Raw genomic sequence first — 18,991 nt, forward strand, 5'->3', positions numbered from 1 at the left:
CTCGTAGAAAATTATATATTTTTTTTATTATTTAAAGACAAACTTCTCTTTGGGAGACAGATTTCGAAAATCAAATTCATTTTTCTCGAGGACACACCGTTTCAGAGGTACACTTTATGGAGTTTATTCCGACGCGTTTTCTTCATATTAAACAGGGCCATCTCCCTGAAGGGATTTGTGATTTGTTTGTTTTCTTACTTACTAAGATTTTGGTCTTTACTAAATTAATTCTAAGGCCTTTTAATTCTAGACTTTGCTTCCACACCTGAATTTCCTTCTCTAGTTCTTCTAGTGATTCAGCTATAAGAACAAGGTCATCAGCATAGAGGAGTTCCAAGGGCAGTCTAAATTCTTCTGTTATGGCCTGGAGGAATGAACAAGAGGGGACTGAGAACCAATCCTTGGTAAAATTCCTACATGTATGCTGAATTTATTTCTATTCTCGTTGCCGACTTTCACCTTACTGACAGCATCTAAGTACATGGCTTGTACAACTCTCATCAACCACTCATCTATCCCTAGCTTCCGCATTGCCCACCAGATAAGGGAGAGGGGGACCCTGTCAAAGGCTTTCTCCATGTCAACAAACGCCAAGTCCAGAGGTGTATGTTTGGCTAAGTACTTCTCCTGCAGCTGCCTTGCTAGGAATATAGCATCAATAGTGCTTCTCTCTGGCACAGAACCAGTTCATTATCCAATTAGTTGAGCTTTGACCTCTCTGTAACTGTCATCATCTGGTCCAGCAATTTGATACCTCTGTAATTATTTCTGTCTAAGGCATCACCTTTAACTTTGACTATAATGCTGCTACACTAGTCATTGGGTATGAGTCCCTTGTGGACAATCTGGTTAATTACACATGTGACTAGACCATATCCCATCCCGCTAGATATTTTAAGCATCTCAGCGGTGATTCCTTAAGCTCTCTGCAGATAAATATACATCAGGCTAACAAAAAAGTCTTGTGATTTGTATCGTATACTTCAGGCAATCCAAAATCAAAGTTCGTCACCAATCAAATTTGTAAATCCACCGTTCATTACCCAGTTAAGATGGTATGGTTTTTACACAGTGAAACATAAAATAGACAGATACAATGGGGTATTTATTTATTATAAGCTTACAGCAGTTTCATATATACGTTTGGGTGCGTTCATTATTTCTGTCATGTATGTCTGTCTGTCATTTTTCAGTTTTATTTCAAGATTTCTTGCCAATGGAGAAAGAGCCGCTTTCTAAACTAGATCCAAGGCTCATTCATTGAAATTTCAACAACATCAACAGGATATTTTTGTATGTATGTATTTGTGCAGAATTGTATGTTTTGTTTTATGTATGTATTCTCATGCACATAGTCGCATGTCTAGACATGCTCACACATACTTAAATAACAAACATTCCACCAGCACTCCTTTTTATTATGAGTGGTTTGGGCTTCTACCATACTATGGGTTCTTATTTCTTTGGCCTAGGGTATTCTTCCGACAGATCTCATCATACTGTTTACAGTGTCTTAGCCACATCATGTCTTATCAGTAGATAATACCGTGATGTATGTATGTGTGTCATATATATATGTGTATTTATGTAAGTGTGTGCGTGAGCGTGTGTTCTTTAAAAGGTGTGCCAAAAGTCGGGACATGTTACAAAAGTAGCTCAGTTCCACACTTCACTGTTATGCTCAACGTTGTTTGACAATTATCATGACTGCAGATAGGTTAGTGTAAAAATCACCAAACTAAACAACCTGTCAGTATTTCCACGAACTTCAGGCATAATGAAAGAAACATTACAGTTAATAGCTTCTCACAGAGGAAGGATAGAGTGAGACACACTATTAGGTATATTAATAGACAACTGTTTAACCTCCAGGTCGCTCGTTGCCAAACGAAATATTACTTAGTTGAAAATTGAGAAACTGAAGGTAGGCCTTAATTCTATATGCTTCTCCTTTCTAATTGTTCCTACCGTTGACCAACAGGTTTAAAAAATATATTGTTTTCAGCTGTTACCATTCCTTCTGCTAAGCTATTCCAAATGTTTACTGTTCTTGTACGGAATGTTTCTTCACCTTTTGGATAATTTTTTATGGGTAAAATTTTCACAGTATCCCCACTGTGTTATATTTACCTGAGATCCTACTTCAAAGGTGATGCAATAACTAAAATCCTTTTCATAGTGTTCATTAACCCACATCTGTTCCCTCACCGATTTTGTTTTCTCATAACTTCCGGAAAAATTAATATTTTGCAATGAAGTTTTCTGTAAATACGTCTCAGATGGTGTAGATCCCAATTATATCGGAATTAGTTGTGAAAAAAAAGTTTTTCTGTGGGTGGGAAGAGGAGTTTCGGAAAATTCAAACGAGTTGATTTTGTTTCCTCATAGCTTTCAGAAAAATGAGTATTTTTAAAGAAATTTCCCACAAATAGAGTCTGTAAATTATGAATATATTGGAATTTGATGTGAAAAGAAAAATAGTGAGCATGCACATATACTGACAGACGTCACAATTTCTTTCGAAATTTCATTTTGTAGGTATAGAAAGAAGTGCTGAAAGGTTCCTGGCTTTGGGTAAAAGAAAATACAGGAGGATCAGTTAATTATGATTTTATTCAACATATCCCCTTCTCAGATTCACACACTTATTGCAGCAGTCCTTCAGTTCTAAGCCTTGTAAAAAAAACTCGGAAAGTTGGGCCACCAATCAGGCCTTTCGTGTAGTTCCATCGCGTGACTTTTAGAGACCCCTTGCACTTTTTTGTTTCGAGGCCCCATTCCTTCAATCAAAATTCATAACCTATGCACCTTTTGTTCATAGCTTTATTTTACTTTATTCTATCTAAAGTTCAGTATTTCACGTTATCATAAAGAACATCTTTAAAAGTACAAGTTAAATTTATTTAGGTCCATTACAATTTCAATAAGTAAAACTTCCAGATATGAATAAAAGAACACTTTTATGATCCAGGCAACTTTCAAAGACAAACACGGCGCACTTTTCGCTTTGCGAAATCATCGATCAGTTCAGAATAATCAAGGTAAGAGCTAAGTTCGTGTTCAATAGATATCAGAAACAGGTGAGTTTTTCAAAACTAAAACTGATGAAGAAAACACAGCTACGGTCAACAGTTTTACGAGATAGACCAAATAATTTGGCGAAAATGACATTACAAAAGATAATTTACTTTGAAATGATTTTGAAAGACTTCTCAGATAAAAAGTCAGAAAAGTCTGATTTTAAAAAGCCTATTCACAAACAGTAAGAGGTGGGGAAATTTAGTAACCGGGGCAAAATGAGTAACTTCTTATTTCTCGTTATTTCCCTCCTACTTTTTAAAATTATTAAATTGCAAGTATTCGATCAGCATTTTGTACAAATTGGTCAGCATAGTTGTTGTTGTTGAAGTTGAACGAGTCCGTAACATGGGTGGCAGGTCCTAATTTTTCAAGAAAATGTTCCTCAACTTTGACACGATTGTAATTGAAATTGCTAATAAAATATCTGGATAATTTTTGGTGTTTAACAATCAATATTTTTTTCTTTGTTAGATTCCAAGTCAATTTTTTTCCTCACACTAATGTCTAATTTGATAATTTTCAAGTTTCAAAAAATGTCTAAAATGGGGTAAAATGAGTAAAGACTAACTTCGATAATTTCTTCTCTTTAACTACATGGTATGCAAATATATTACGAGGATACTAGCGAATCGTGAAGAAGCTATAGAGAATATTTTCTGCTGTGTTCTTTTTTTTTATCTAGTCGAGCTTCGTTAATTTCATATCATGTGCCATTTTTCCTTGACTCTCATTTATTTGACCTAGATATATATTTATTGCATTTCTTCTGATCTTTCTGATGTCTAGAGATGGATATTGATGTGTATGAGTCTGTTTTCTGGAGAACTAAAGTGGCAAATTTACATGATCTTGTCTTGCTCATTTTGTCCCAGCCAAATTTGGTTTTTTATATGCTCAAAGAGAACGGCAATGATTCTCTGAAATAGGGATTAGATTATGTTATAATGGTTTTTATGCATTTAGGAAAGGCCATTTGCTTAGCTGATATAATTTTTGTAAGGGAGTGAATATTTGCAAAAAATATATTTTGTCTCAAAGTCAAAAATGCAGAAAGAACACCTCATTTTGCTACTCGTCCATATCAGTAACTATCTTGACTTATAATAAAACATTAAAAAAACTTTCATGTGAGATTTCAATTTTTAATATACCATTGTGGTTAATGGGGGAGCCTCAAGCCCTCAACGCTTTTTGGCAAGGACTGGCGTACTACACGATGCATAAATCATCAATCTTCAGCTTTTGTAGAGTAGAGGGCCTCATTAACATTTCTTTAATTGGGCCCCGCACTTTCTAGCCTCGGCCCTGGTCTCCCTCACACTATATTTTATCTAAAAATCAGGACACTGAATATCGTGGTCTAACGGTATAGTCACCAATGGAACACCTTTGATCACATGTATGTTCGAAATATAATAACCCGGGAGCTTTAACAGTAACCACAACAACAAGGCTGTCTGTACTTCCTCTCTCTCTATCTCTCTCTTTCTTCCTCTCTCTCTCTCTTTCAGCTTTCTTACCGACCGGAAACCTATATAATTCAGACATGCGCGTTGTAAGCTTCTGTCCATGGTGGCTGAATGTCGCAATTAAGCGTAATTTGCGGCTTAACTTTTACATATAAAAGATATATAAACAACATTATACACACAGATATATATACACATATATAAAGAAAGATAGATAGATATATATATATTTATATTTTTTCTATTTAACTCAGTTTTCTCAGCCCATGGAACATTAGTGAACCGTGAGAGAGGGGTAAGCCTTGCTTTATCTTATTTAAAATTGTTATTTTGCTTCCCTCAGCCAATTAATAGACACACATACACGATAAAAACTACACATACACACACGTGTGTATGTGTTTTGATCTTTTTCTTCTTTATATAATTTTTGCATTTGCCTCTTGGGTGGAAATCTGTCTTTTCGATTCAATTACGTCGTTAACGATTCTTCGAAAAACAAAAAAAAAAAGATCAACATTACATCCCATTCCTCTTCCACCTTCATCTACGATTTTCCGATTTTATTGTCTGTTTTAGAAATCAAGAGTATTTTAGACATTTAAAAAGAGAAGAAGAAAAAGCAAGGAAACGTTTTTCATGTCTCGTTTTGTTTTTGTTCCAGTTTATACATACATATATATCTATATATATACACATATATATAATGTTTTTTTCGATTTTAATTACGTCCCTTTTCTAGCTTTGAGTTCAAATCCCTTCGTAGATGGACGTTGTTTTACCTTAGAATAAGTACCGCTATGGTACTTCTCTTCATCTCATAGCTCTTCGTCAACCCAAATGTTTGGCCTTGAGCCAATATAAGAAGCTATTAATACCATACCATAGTTTTTCAGTTTCTCTTTTATCCTTCTGGTTTTGGGAGCGGTGGAGTCGATAAAATGAAACGTTACCTATCATGTACTGAGGTAAAAGTAGCCATCTATTCGACTGTGCTCTCTCCTTCCTCAAATTTTTGGACTTGTGCCGATATTCCAACGGAATTTGAACTCGGAATGTAACGAGCCGGAAGAAATGCTGCTATGTATTTTGTCCGGCGTGCTAACGATTCTGTCACATCGTCTCCATAAAATTTCAAGCCTTATGCCTATAGTAGAAATAATAATAATAATAATTATTATTATTATCGGCGACCAACCAGTAGAATCATTAGCACACTGGACAAAATGCTTAGCGGCAATTCTTCCGGCTTTACGTCCTGAGTTCGACTGTCAAAGTCAGTTTTGTCTTTCATCCTTTCGGGATCGATCAAATAAGTACCAGTTGAGCACTGGGGTCGATGAAATCGACTAGTCCTCTCTACCAAAATTTCAGGCCTTGTGCTGCCTGTAGAAGAAAGGATTGTTATTATCTTTGGCGTTCAGCTACCAGAACCAATTAGCGTATTGGACAAAATGCTTAGTGACATTTCTTGTGGCTCTTTACATGCCGAGTTCATCCTCTCGGGGTCGATAAAATGAAGTACCAATCAAATTTCAAGCCTTGTGCCTGAATTAGAAACAAGGGCCGCGAGCCAGTAGAACAGTGGTTCCCAAACTATTTCAAGCTGCTGCCCCCTTGACACCCAGGCCACATTCCGAGCGCCCCCAACTAACCATCACAAACATATACCTCTTTCTGTTCTGAAACAAATTCAAAGCAACTGAATATCACAAATAAAACCTTACCTAATGAACCCATTATTTTGTTGTTTTTACATGAATTGCTACCCCATTATCGTTCCACTTTTCTTCAACGCCCCCAGGGGATGCAATACCGCCTGCTTTGGAAACCACTGTGGTAGAATCGTTAACACGCCGGATAAAATGCTTTGCAACATTTCTTCTGGCTGTATCTTTTGAGTTCAAATTCTGCCGAGGTTGACTTCGCTTTTTCATCCTTTCAGGAGTCAATAAAATTAATACCACTCAAATACTGGATTTTCTTCCTCCCACTGAAATTGCTGACCTTGTACAAAAATATGAAACAATTATTATTATGGGTATTGAGCTGGTAAAATCGTTAATACATCAGACAGAATGCTTTGCAATATTCTGAGATCAACTTTGCATTTGATCTTTTCATTGTCTGTAAAATAAGTACCAGTGAATTACTGGTATCAATGTAAGGGATTAATCACCTGTCTTAAAAACTGCTGGCCCTTGTGTATATATTAGAAATAATTGTTGTTTAGCTCCATCTAAGCTCTGATTCAACAGATCTCCTCTCAGAGCTGTTCCACCATCACTATTCTGTCTTTTATTCAGGCATGGTATATCTAGAACAGCTTTATCTAAAACAGTGGAGTCACAGTCAGAAACAATTAAGGAATAGCTGGAGTCGGAGTCCGTAAAACTATACCGACTCCGACTCACAATATCTTTATTCTTTAATATAAACCAGTTATAACATATAGGCCTACTCAAAGTACAAGCATATGCATAATGAGATATGGAGACCAAAATCATTTAATTGCATATAGAAGAGTCAAAGATTTTTTTCCGACTCCACAGCTCTGGTCATGTTAAAACTTGTGCAACAGATTGATTATACTTTTACACTGCACAAAATAACTTAACAATTTTTTAATATAATTCCTAATATTTAATTATAAAAATATAATAGTATTTTTTAAACACTGAATAGCTATGTGGGTTCACCCAAGTAAAATAGAAATCAAAGAGATTCATAAGTAAAAAAATGATTGAGAAACCCTGATTTAATGTGTCCTTTGTGGTGGTTGTTTAGCTCTAGTTCCAGGCCAGCCCTAATCTGGAAGGCTTACGACCTAATGTGTTTCACCCATATCCATCAATCTTTTATCCTGACGTAGTGTATCTAGGTCTTATTTACTTGATATACTCTTTCTTCAACATAGTAGGATGTGATTTGAGGAGAATGTCAACCCCCCCCCCCAGCAATTACCTCTTGTGATAGGACATTAGGGTTGCATATGTCTGGTTTGAATGCTAAACGGTTAATGTTGTTTTCTTTCTTTTTGTCAGGTGATATTTTAATTGCTGAAATGATGCTGGCCCCCTCGATGAATCCACATGATGCTGCAGCTCAGATGACTACAGTGAAGTCATACATAGCTTTAATTGCGGACCCTACACCTGCAAGTAGGTTTCTCTCTTTATCTTCACCTTTTTCCTTTTTATTTTTTATTCCTATTCTTTATGAAGGGGGCTGAAAAATTACTGGCTTTGGGTAAAAAAAAAATACAGGAGGATCAGTTAAATATGATTTTATTCAACATAATCCCCTCTCAAATTCGCACTTATTGCAGCAGTCCTTCAGTTTTTTTAAGCCCTGTAAAAGAGCTCGAAAAGTTGGGCCTCCAACCAGGGTTTTTGCAATATCCTTAAAACCAAGAACTTTACAGCAACCCCTTGTATATTATCACTGAGTTTGGTTTCATAATCCATTTACTTGATATTTATTACTACTTCGATCCTTGTAAGTAACCCATCTAAAAGTCATGGGCCTCAAGTGGACATTTCACAATCCTGTACTAACTGGAGTATAAGTTGTAAACTTCATGTAGGAAAAGATATTAGATGTGTGTTGTTGATAGGTTGGTAACATGGTACCTAGAGTGGTATTAAAAGGGTTAACCGCTACACACTGTTCTTAATTGTGTTGTACAGTTGTTCTCATGAGTGAGTTACATCAACTCCACTGTTCAACTGGTGCTTATTTTATCAAACCCAAAAAGACGAAAGGCAAAATCGACCTCTGCAGAATTTGAATCCAGAATGTCGCCAAGCATTTTGCCTGGTGTGCTAAAAATTCTGCCAACTTGCTGTCTTGCAAAAAAAAAAATAAATAAATAAATAATAGAAAAAAACCTACAGTTTTGTAGACCTGTCTGACCTATATCAGTAGGGAAAAAATGGTTCATTAAAATAAAGAAGATAATGGCTGTTATATTGATAATGATGATTCTAACATCCATAATGATAGATAAGTCTTGATCGACAATAATTCTATGAAGTAACATAATTGTGCATTCCTCTTCAACTAATTCCAGAAATGGAAACTGATATGGTGAATTTTAAATGACAAGATTGTGTAGCAGAATGATGACAACTGACTAGTGAATCATCTCCTAGTGATACAGCCATCAGTTTTCCCATTTATTGGTTGAGAACGTTGGTTTAGTATCTTCTAGTTGAGGTTGTTGTGATTATTAGCTGATAAGATCTGACTGCTACTTGCTTCCTTCTCTCATACTAACTACTCTACACTGCTGGATGTATCAAGTGAGAGGGTGGCTCTCTCAATCATTTTAATAAATGCTCCCTAATATCCTGAGCCACCTTGGTTAATGCTCCCCTCTCAGCTGAAGTTTTATGTGGTACTGGCATGGGTGCTTTCACGTGGTACTGGCACAGATGCATTTATGTGGTACTGGCATGGGTGCTTTTATGTGGTACTGGCATGGGCGCTTTCATGTGGTACTAGCACAGATGCTTTTATGAGGTACTGGCACGGGCGCTTTTACGTGGTATTGGCACAGATGCTTTTATGTTGTACTGGCATGGGCGCTTTTATGTGGCACTGTATGGGCACTTTTACGTGGTACTGGCACGGGCACTTTTACGTGGTACTGACACGAGTGCTTTCACGTGGTACTGGCATGGGAGCTTTTACGTGGTACTGGCACGGGAGCTTTCACATGGTACTGGCATGGGTGCTTTCACGTGGTACTGGCATGGGTGCTTTCATGTGGTGCTTGTCTTTGGCACTGACACCCACAAGCCTGCATGACTAGAATCTCTCAGCTGAGAGAGGAACAAAGAAGACATGTATGTATGTATGAAAACCAGCCAACTACTTCATCTCTTACTAATTTGGCAAACACACAAGTCAGAAATGGGACAGAGGGGCTTTTGCAAATATTGAAACCTTGTCTGATGAAGGATGCACTACATAGTATAGATTAACAGCTAGTAACTTCAGACTCGGATCTTGGCAACCCACAAAGACAACACAGAGGGGGAAGATATAGAAACTAAAATATCATGCCAATTAGGAGTAGATTTGGAGAAATTCTAATTGAAGCGTATGTCTGAAGGGTTTTAGTAAGTAGGAAAGAGGAGAGGACCCTGATATTAGTTAAGAGTTAGTGACAGGAAAGGATCCAATCATAAAGTCACAAATTTCATTGAAGTGCAGGCTAGCATAGAAAAACAGACCTTTATTTTGGTTTGATTTTTTCTTCTTATTTATATTTTGTTGAATTTCTCTTATAGTTGTTGAAAAGAAACTAAAAGCTGCTCAAGAACTCAGTGAAAATTTTGAGGTAAGTGATAATGAAAATATTTTAACATAGGGGAGTGGCTGTGTGGTAAGTAGCTTGCTTACCAACCACATGGTTCCGGGTTCAGTCCCAGTGCGTGGCACCTTTGGGCAAGTGTCTTCTACTATATCCTAGTGCTCACCAAAGCTTTGTGAGTGGAGTTGGCAGACAGAAACCGAAAGAAGCCCATCGTATATATGTGTATGTATTTATTTGTGTGTTTGTTTGTCTCCACAACATCGCTTAACAACCAATGCTGGTGTGTTTACATCCCCATAACTTAGCGTTAGAATGTTAGAATAAGTACTAGGCTTACAAAAAATAAGTCCTGGGGTCGATTTTCTCGACTAAAGGCGGTGCTCCAGCATGGCCGCAGTCAAATGACTGAAACAAGTAAAAGAATAGTTTACCTAGCACCTGAGAAATAGCTGTTGTTATGTGAAGGTCTTTGATCATTTCTATGTAATAGCAACAGCATTAAAGTAGGGCCTCTTGTTGCTTTAATCTCCCCAGACAATAGTAATGGGATTTAGAATGATAAAATTAAATTTTCCCAGTCAAAAGTTAAAATTTTTACTGTATTCTTATTGTGGTACTTTCTAATGAAGATTTGTTGTATATTTTGGTCTACCTGAAAAGATACAGTAGCTGTGATGTTAAGATAACTTCAGTGTTATAAGTTCCAATCTTACTACGCCTCATTTCTGAATTCACTGTATTTAGTTGGTTCATGAATACTATTCCCTTATAATTCATAGCAGAGTTGTTACTGTCAGAAAGAGGTAATAATTAAAATGTCATCTCACCTGTGCTAGTCTAAAAAAATTTTTTTGATGTTTTGAGAAAGTCAGTGTTAACATTATTTTGAAAAAGTCAGTGTTAACATTGTTTTGAAAAAGTCAGTGTTAACAATATTAATTCTTTCGTGACCAATCTGGTTGAATCCGGCTCTGGCTCTGAGTTCAAATGTTTTATTTACATAAGTTTTGAATTAAAATCTTTCACCAAACCTTAGTCAGAATTTATGTTCCTAACACTAGCTGAATGATTAAGTTATTTTACTAAATTCTTTGTTATATTTAAAGTAATTGAAAGAAACACAGAGCATCTCAAATTAAATATAGTAACGAAAGGGTTAATGAAAACAGATATATTTTTCAGCATATAAAAGAGACATGTCTAGAGATAATTTGATTTTGTCCTTGCTGAAGTATTGACAAATGAATTACTAAATATGCCAGATTGTCCATTTATTAATATAGGAAAATATTACTCTCTAGAAATGAAATAATTCTGGCTCATATTCCATCAATGTATTCCCCTTCATCAAAGGATTGTACTCCTCTTTGCAGTAATATACTGCTCTATACAGGATTGTACGACCCATTTTGAGAGTGGCTGAGTTCCTTTCAAGTGTTGGGCCTCACTGAAGCAATGGCCAAGACCTTTGGCATTATGTTGTGCTACAGAAGAAAACCCATCAAGCCAAGCAAAATCGCAGTCGTGGCAGATATCAGTGTCACGCAAATGGCACCCGTGCCGGTGGCACGTAAAAGCACTCATTACACTCTTGGAGTGGTTGGTGTCAGGAAGGGCATCCAGCTGTAGAAAACCATACCAAATCAAACTGGAGTCTGGTGCAGCCTTCCAGTGTGCCAGCCCAGTCAAACCGTCTAACCCATGCCAGCATGGACAACAGACGTTAAATTATGATTCCTTTACCTAGTGAGTGTCAAGGAGTCAAATTAGCTAATTCACTGACTGACATTCCATGAATGATTTATTCTCTTTCTCTTTATTTCAGAGTATAGTTATTTCTCCACAGTATCCACAATTTTTACAAGATGCTCTTAGAGTATTTCTTAAGATTCTGGATGAAGGGGAGCCACATTTTGTGGCTGAACAGAATATGCAGGTGAGTTATAGTTATGACTCTGTGTGTATGTGTATGCAGACACAAGTGTTTTGTCTGCGTGGGTGTATGGATGTACATATGTGTTTGTGTGTATACATATATATATATATGTACACACACACACACACATGTATATTTATTTTTATATAAAGTTGTATTTACATGTGTATATAGTGTTGTTTAATCTTTGATGGTATATTGACTATGAACTATTTTATGGTGAAAGACACTGCATTGTTGACAAGATTGAAAAGACTGCAGGTAGTCACTTTCTGCTTCAGCCAAACCCTCATTATCTTCAAATTCCACTTAAGGCGGAAGGTGAGAGAAAAGAGGGAGGTGCCAATCTCAAGTGAATTTGCTGAAAGTTGGGTAAAAATAATGAGTTTACTCTTTGCATGTGCACGTAGACTATAGAACAGTTGAAGGAAGCCACTTACTCTCTGTAATCAATGAAGTTCCTTGAGATTCACTTCTGGTAGCTGTCTTCCAACTGGACTTCTTACTCCATTCCTTTGTACATTGTTATTTTCTATAATTGATTCTATGTCACTGCCCCTGCCAACTGTTTTTATAATTTGTTCTTGTAATGTCCACATATTTGTCACCCTTGTGGCAAATTATAATGAGTTATCATTGTAGGGGCAGTGGGCTGGCAGTAATTAAAGCTTTGGACAAAATACCTCGCAGTATTTCTTTTGGCTCTTTATGTTCAGACTTCAAAACCTGCCAAAATCAACTTTGTAGTTCATCATTTCTTTTTCTTTCTTTTTTTTTTTGTGGTGGAGGAGGAATCAATAAAATAAAGTATCACTTAAGTATATTGGAGCAATGGTATCAGCTAACCCAGTCCTTCTAAATTTGAGGCCTTTCGTCTATTCTTGGAAGGATTATTATTGTGATTCTCTGTTATTCTTTTTGCAGCAACTCCGTAAACTGTTGTTGGAAATTATCCACCGAATTCCATGCAACGAGTACCTGAAACGGTACATTCCACAGATCCTTCCTTTGATGTTTAAACTTCTAAAGGTAATTAATCAAACTCATCAATTCTCTCTTCCAGTTCCTATGTGTTTTTGTTCTCTTCTAATTTAAAAAAAAAAACAAGAAAACAAACACTTCTGTTCTGGCTTGTTGCACCCCCCCTCTCTCTCTGGGAGTTTCAGCTGGAAAGGTTTGGTAATTTTGGTAATTCAGAAGTGCATATTCTGGTGATGTAGTGAAAAGTTTGCATACAATTATTGAAAAGCTAATACTATTAACATAATAATATTAATATATTAATTGTCATGTCTTAGAAAGAACTCTTTCGTTATTCTTTTATTTCTTTGTGTAGGTTGAAAATGAAGAGAATGTTCTAGTATGTCTCCGGATAATAATGGAGCTTCATCGCCAATATCGGCCACAGATGAATGAAGAGGTATGTACGATAATCAGTGGGATTAGAAACCTCCCCTTTGTTATACATGGTGTCCACAAAGACTGTGTACATGGAGTAAATAAAATCATAACATAAACAATTAAATATAAGAAATAATAATTTCTTAAAGTATGTGTTAATCCTCTTGTACCCAAACTTTGTGGACACCCTGTAGAGTCATAGTGGATGCAAAGTTAAGGTTCCTCTCCTTACTTCCAAATTACCTGACATTTCTTTGTCAGAACAATGCAAAATTAGTTCGTGACAACATAATGCTGTTAGCGTGAGGAATTATTTAGATGAATGCAAATTGTAAGACAAAGTTCTGTTGAATGGTCATCTAGGCTGTTTGCACACATGCATCATACATTCTACTTTTCACTCTGAGCAAGAGGCCCTTTGTTACCAGCAGAGATAGGAGCTATCTAAACTTTGCCCAGGCTATTCTTATTCTAGCAGCTATGCTCACAGAGCATCCACCCCTGCTACTGACTTGGTGACCTAGGTAACAGAAGCTATCAACTACTTCTAGTTTTTTCCCCTGGCATATGATGGAATCTGTTTTCTGTACATCTTAGGTGTTTATTGCTCCTGAGCATCTGCCACACACAAAAACTATCTTCCCAATTAACCTTCCTTTGATATTACTGCACTTCCTATGTGTCCATAACTTATACTGGGTACATATTATGGAGTTTCTGCAGATCAAGCAGGGCCCATCTACCTGAAGGGTTTGTGATTTGTCTGCCTTCCTACTTACTAAGACTTTGGTTTTAGCTAGGTTCACTCTTAGGCCCTTTGATTCTAGACCTTGCTTCCATACCTGAAACTTCTCTAGCTCTGGTGGCGACTCAGCTATTAGAGCAAGTTCATCAGCATAGAGGAGCTCCCAGGGGCAGCCCATCTTGGTGAATTCCTCTGTTATTACCTGGAAGACTATAATGAATAAGAGGAGGCTGAGGATTGATCCTTAGTGAAGCCCTACTTTTACCCAGAATTCTTCACTATACTTGTTGCCAACCCTCACCTTACTGACAGCATCCCTGTACATGGCTTGTACAGTTCTCACCAGCCACTCATCTATCCCTAGTTTCCACATTGACCACCAGATGAGGGATCGAGGGACCCTGTCAAAGGCTTTATAATAAAATAAATGCATGCAAATTATAAAAATAATTAAAAAAAAAAATATACACTGCAGTATTATTTCTACTTTGTGGATTTTCACCTATTCGGAAGTTTTGGGACGTAACAACCGCTATAGTTGAGGGATTACTGTATATATATATATGAATATTGTGTATGTATGTATATTTATAATTTCAGATTCAAGGGTTTTTGCAGTTCGTGAAGAAGATATATGCTAACTTGCCCAATTACTTGCACAAGATATTTGAACCTCGACAGCAAATAAAAGTGAAAGATATCACAGAGGTGAATGTTGATGTCTATCTTCAGGAGATCTTCACAGTTACCACTATTATGACAGACAAAAAAAATGCTGACAATCAAAGTGTATCTGTAAGTTTACTTAGTTGTTGCACTTCTCATTGTTATTGTTGTTGTTCTCTGTCTCTTTTTTGCATCATTCATATATACCTGTCTCTATGTTATACCAAACCATACTGGTTACATGTTATACTGGAATGCACAAAATGCCTACAGATCTCACCAGAATACTCTGTTGGATTATATTGTCTTGTGTTACAGCAGACTACACTAAATATCTACATTTTACTCCTGACCACACCATGTGGCTACATCCTACACCTGACTGCAATAGATGCTTGCATGTTACATCAGAATACGCTAAATGCCTAAATCTTACACCAGAATACACTAACTGTCTACATGTCACATCAGACTACATTAAATGCCTACATGTTATACCAAACCAAATTACAGATCTTTCTAAAGCGTCTATATTTTATTTGTTTCCAATTTTAGTACAACATAATTCCACGAGCTGTTCTGTCCCTCAAAGTCCTCGCTGAGCTTCCAATTATTGTGGTTCTTATGTACCAAATCTATAAACCCAGTGTTGACTATGATGTCTCAGAACTCATACCTCTCATAATGAACACCATCACTCTTCAGCCTCAAGCCCAGCTTCGGTAAGTTGTTTTTTCCTCCTCAGTTACACCCTGAGATGTCTTGTTCATGTCATGAGTTAGTTCAACTGTAAATCAGGCTCTCTGATCGTCTGTGAATGTTACCTGCGATTGACTGCTGTACTATCCATGGAGGAAGACTTCCTTCATCATCTCAGAACAGAACATTTTATTCTACATTACCTTCAGTTCATATTTATCAGAAAAAATAGGTACCAGATTATTTTGGGATGATGTTACCTGTATTAGACTGGTGTCTTATTCAGGTGGAAGATTTTTCTCTGACTGTTCCCATTGGTTTGACTAGCATTCTCTGTTACTTCTTTAGACTACACAAAATATTCTATATAACAGCTCACATGTATGTCAACAGGAATGAGTACCAGACAATTTGGAGGAAGTAACCTCTTGTAGACTAGTGTCTTATCCAGAGGGTGATTTATTTCTCATTCTGTGTTTTGTTTTCAGGTCAGAACACTTTGTATCTATTCTATATTACTTCAGTTCACCTACTGTAGCTTTCAGGAATATATAATGAATCATCTGGAGGAGTGTACAGTGTTTTATAAAATAGATAACATTTTTTGCCATACATTCCCCCAGGGTTGTAGGATCATTAAATTTAGTACCAGTCAGGTACTGAGGATAGATAACATTGAACCCTTTTCTCTCCTTTTGCAACCTCAAAGTGAAATTAGAAATCTTTGTAATATTCCTTCTATATTAATATTTAATTTTTATTCTACTCCAGCAATAATCCAGCTTTTAACAAAGAAGTGTTTGTGGACTTTATTGGTGCCCAGATCAAGACCCTGTCTTTTCTTGCATATATCATCAAATCTTACCAAGTAATTACAAACAAGCTTTCTTTTCCTTTTCTTTGTTGCATTTCTTTTTACTACATTATTTACATTTGACGGATAATTGTTTTGAAGCTAAACTTATTTTGACCTTCTCTCTGATGTAAAATTTAGCAATCTTCTTGTTTTCTTTACTTTGTTAATCCCTCCATTTCCCCTGTGTTATCTGGGAGCCAAAAATTATTTCTAATTAATTTTACATGGTTTGTATTTGAAAATGTTACTAATAACGGCTCATTTGTTTTATTTAAATACTCATAGGATCAAGTATCCCAGAATTCCCAGCAGTTGGTACAAGGACTGCTTGGTTTGTTTACACTGTGTCCGCCTGAAGTTGCTCATTTACGCAAGGAACTATTGATTGCCGCACGTCACATACTCACCACTGATCTACGCAACAGTAAGTCACCTTTTCTTGGCTTCGTTTCTTTTCCATTTTTTTTTGTGTATCGTAGCAGTTAGCTGATAGAATTTTTATTCACAGACTCCCTCTGTATGCTTGTATGTATGTAAGAACCCTTATCTTGACATATAGTTGTAAAATAAGCATCACCATCATACAAGCTACGTTTGACATTTCCAGTCTTCGGTGTAAAACGTGTCTGGCCATGGGGAAATATCACCCTTCTTGGCAACAGGAAAGGCATACAGTTGTAGAAATTCCGTCTGACTCCATGCAAGCACAGAAAAGTAAACATTAAACTATGGTGATGAGTGTTTGTGTGTACATATGTATATATCTTTGTGTGTGTTTATATGCATCTGTATGTATATATGTATGTGTGTGTGTATATATATATATATGTGTGTGTGTGTGTGTGTATATATATATATATATATGCCCGTGTCTAGTTGTTGTGTTATAACTGTTTATTCTTTCTGACACCAACTACCAAAACATTTTACTTTTTGTTTTTCTTCCAGAATTTGTTCCCTGTATTGAAAAAATGTTTCAGGAGAATGTAGTGATCGGCAGTGGTTGGACAGCACAAGAATCTCACAGGTTTGTATAGTTTGGCTTGCTGTAAAAACTTTTCTCATTTCGTACTGTTCAGAGCAGTGGTTCTCAACTGGGATCCACGTGACCCTTGAGAGTCCATATAAGACTTTGCTGTTAAGATTTGTGTGCCATGAACTGATTATTCTTCTACAAGACACAAAATGTTTTAATAATTTTTTTAATACAATTCTTAATAATATTTAATTATAAAAATATGATATTGATGTCTGTGGGAGTCTCACCATCATCATCATCATTTAACAACTGCTTTCCATGCTGGCATGGGTTGGATAGTATAACAGGAGCTGGCTAGACAGAAGACTGCACTAGGCTTCAGTGTTTGTTTTGGCATGATTTTTTATGGCTGGATATCCTTCCTAACATCAGCCACTCCGCGGAGTAGATTGAGTGCTTTTTATATGGCACCAGCATGGGCAAAGTCAGTTTTGTCATGGTTTTTGCAGCTGGATGCCCTCCCAAAGGCCAACCACTTTACAGTGTGGACCAGGAATCAAAAAGGTCCATAGGCAAAAATGGTTGAGAACCGCTGGTTTAGAGAAATGAAGTGCTATGGAATGTAGCACTACTATTAGTGTCTGTTTTTCCCTCTTCTATTTCAAAAGTGATTTATTTTCTCTTTGTAATTTCAGGCCACTTGCTTATAGCACTTTAGCTGACTTGATTCACCACGTGCGCCAAAATCTGCCCCTTAATGATCTCTCTTTGGCGGTGAATGTTTTTGCCAAGAACGTACATGATGAGTCCCTGCCAAGCAGTATACAGACGATGTCCTGCAAACTGCTTCTCAATCTTGTGGAATGCATTCGGACCAAGAGCGATCAAGAGAGTGGCAATGTAAGGCCCCCACTTTTCTTCTCTTTCTCATATAATACACTTTATAATATACAGCTGCAAGTGAATAGAACTCTCGTTAACCAGATTATTAAATTTACTTCCTCATGGAACTTATTTTCAACTTGGATTGATTGAGTCATTAAGAGCTGAATGTTGTTGTTTAACCTCAAGTAAGGCTTGACTGAGTAGTTTTATTATCATAGAAATTCTGTTTTAGGCATGCTGTTTCTTGGATTATATTAATTAATGTGTCCTCCTCCTTTTTAAGAAGATAGGAGGTAATTTAAGGGAGATTTGACTGCTATCTCAAGCAGCAAATTTGCATAGTTGTTAGAATATCAGTATTGTCTTAAATTTAAACTTCAGTTTAAATCCTTTAAATACTTAGGATTTTGGTTATGAATAGATCTGAGTTTTTATTTATTTGTAAATTTTAAATAAAGGAAATATAAATTAGAATTGAATTTCCCTTCTCTAGTGGAGACAATTTTTCTGCTTGATACGATTCCTGTACTCTTATGAAGAAACTGGCTGTACATTGTCCTTGATAATGTTTGTAGTAATATGATTCTCCGCAAATCACAACAGTCATCATCATCGTCATTTAATGTCTGCTTTCCATGTTGGCATGGGTTGGACAGTTTGACTGAGGTCTGGCAAGCCGGGAAGCTGCACCAGGCTCCAGTCTGATCTGGCAAGATTTCTACAGCTGGATGCTCTTCCTAATGCCAACCACACTGAGAGTGTAGTGGGTGCTTTTCACATGCCTGCCTTTCATTTTCAGGAATTGGTCTGTATCATCTAATGTTTCTTTGTTGTTTTAAATACAGTAAGTTGTGATTGGAGGAGGGATTCAGCTTGTTATTTCTGGCAGTTTTAGTGACCATGTAGAAAATCTTCAGTAGCTCATGTCAACCTTGTATTGTCATGATGTTT

At 36.6% G+C, this 18,991-nt stretch overlaps 1 protein-coding gene across 1 annotated transcript in view; it reads left to right on the forward strand.

Moving 5' to 3' along the window:
- Positions 1-4,625: 4,625 nt before the first annotated feature.
- LOC106869568 (transformation/transcription domain-associated protein) overlaps positions 4,626-18,991 on the forward strand; it is a 97,750-nt gene continuing 83,384 nt past the window's right edge. Inside the window, exons 1-12 of the mRNA XM_089357967.1 lie at positions 4,626-4,845; positions 7,595-7,711; positions 9,848-9,897; positions 11,699-11,809; positions 12,734-12,838; positions 13,146-13,229; positions 14,556-14,750; positions 15,177-15,343; positions 16,092-16,188; positions 16,462-16,600; positions 17,125-17,203; positions 17,851-18,055. Of these exons, the coding sequence (XP_089214093.1) occupies positions 7,615-7,711; positions 9,848-9,897; positions 11,699-11,809; positions 12,734-12,838; positions 13,146-13,229; positions 14,556-14,750; positions 15,177-15,343; positions 16,092-16,188; positions 16,462-16,600; positions 17,125-17,203; positions 17,851-18,055 (1,329 nt within the window). The 5' untranslated portion in view covers positions 4,626-4,845; positions 7,595-7,614. The remainder of the gene's footprint in view (positions 4,846-7,594; positions 7,712-9,847; positions 9,898-11,698; positions 11,810-12,733; positions 12,839-13,145; positions 13,230-14,555; positions 14,751-15,176; positions 15,344-16,091; positions 16,189-16,461; positions 16,601-17,124; positions 17,204-17,850; positions 18,056-18,991) is intronic.

The sequence above is a fragment of the Octopus bimaculoides genome, chromosome 9 (genome assembly GCF_046866305.1).
Source record: "Octopus bimaculoides isolate indiv1 chromosome 9, ASM4686630v1, whole genome shotgun sequence".
In the NCBI taxonomy this organism is placed as follows: Eukaryota; Metazoa; Mollusca; class Cephalopoda; order Octopoda; family Octopodidae; genus Octopus; species Octopus bimaculoides.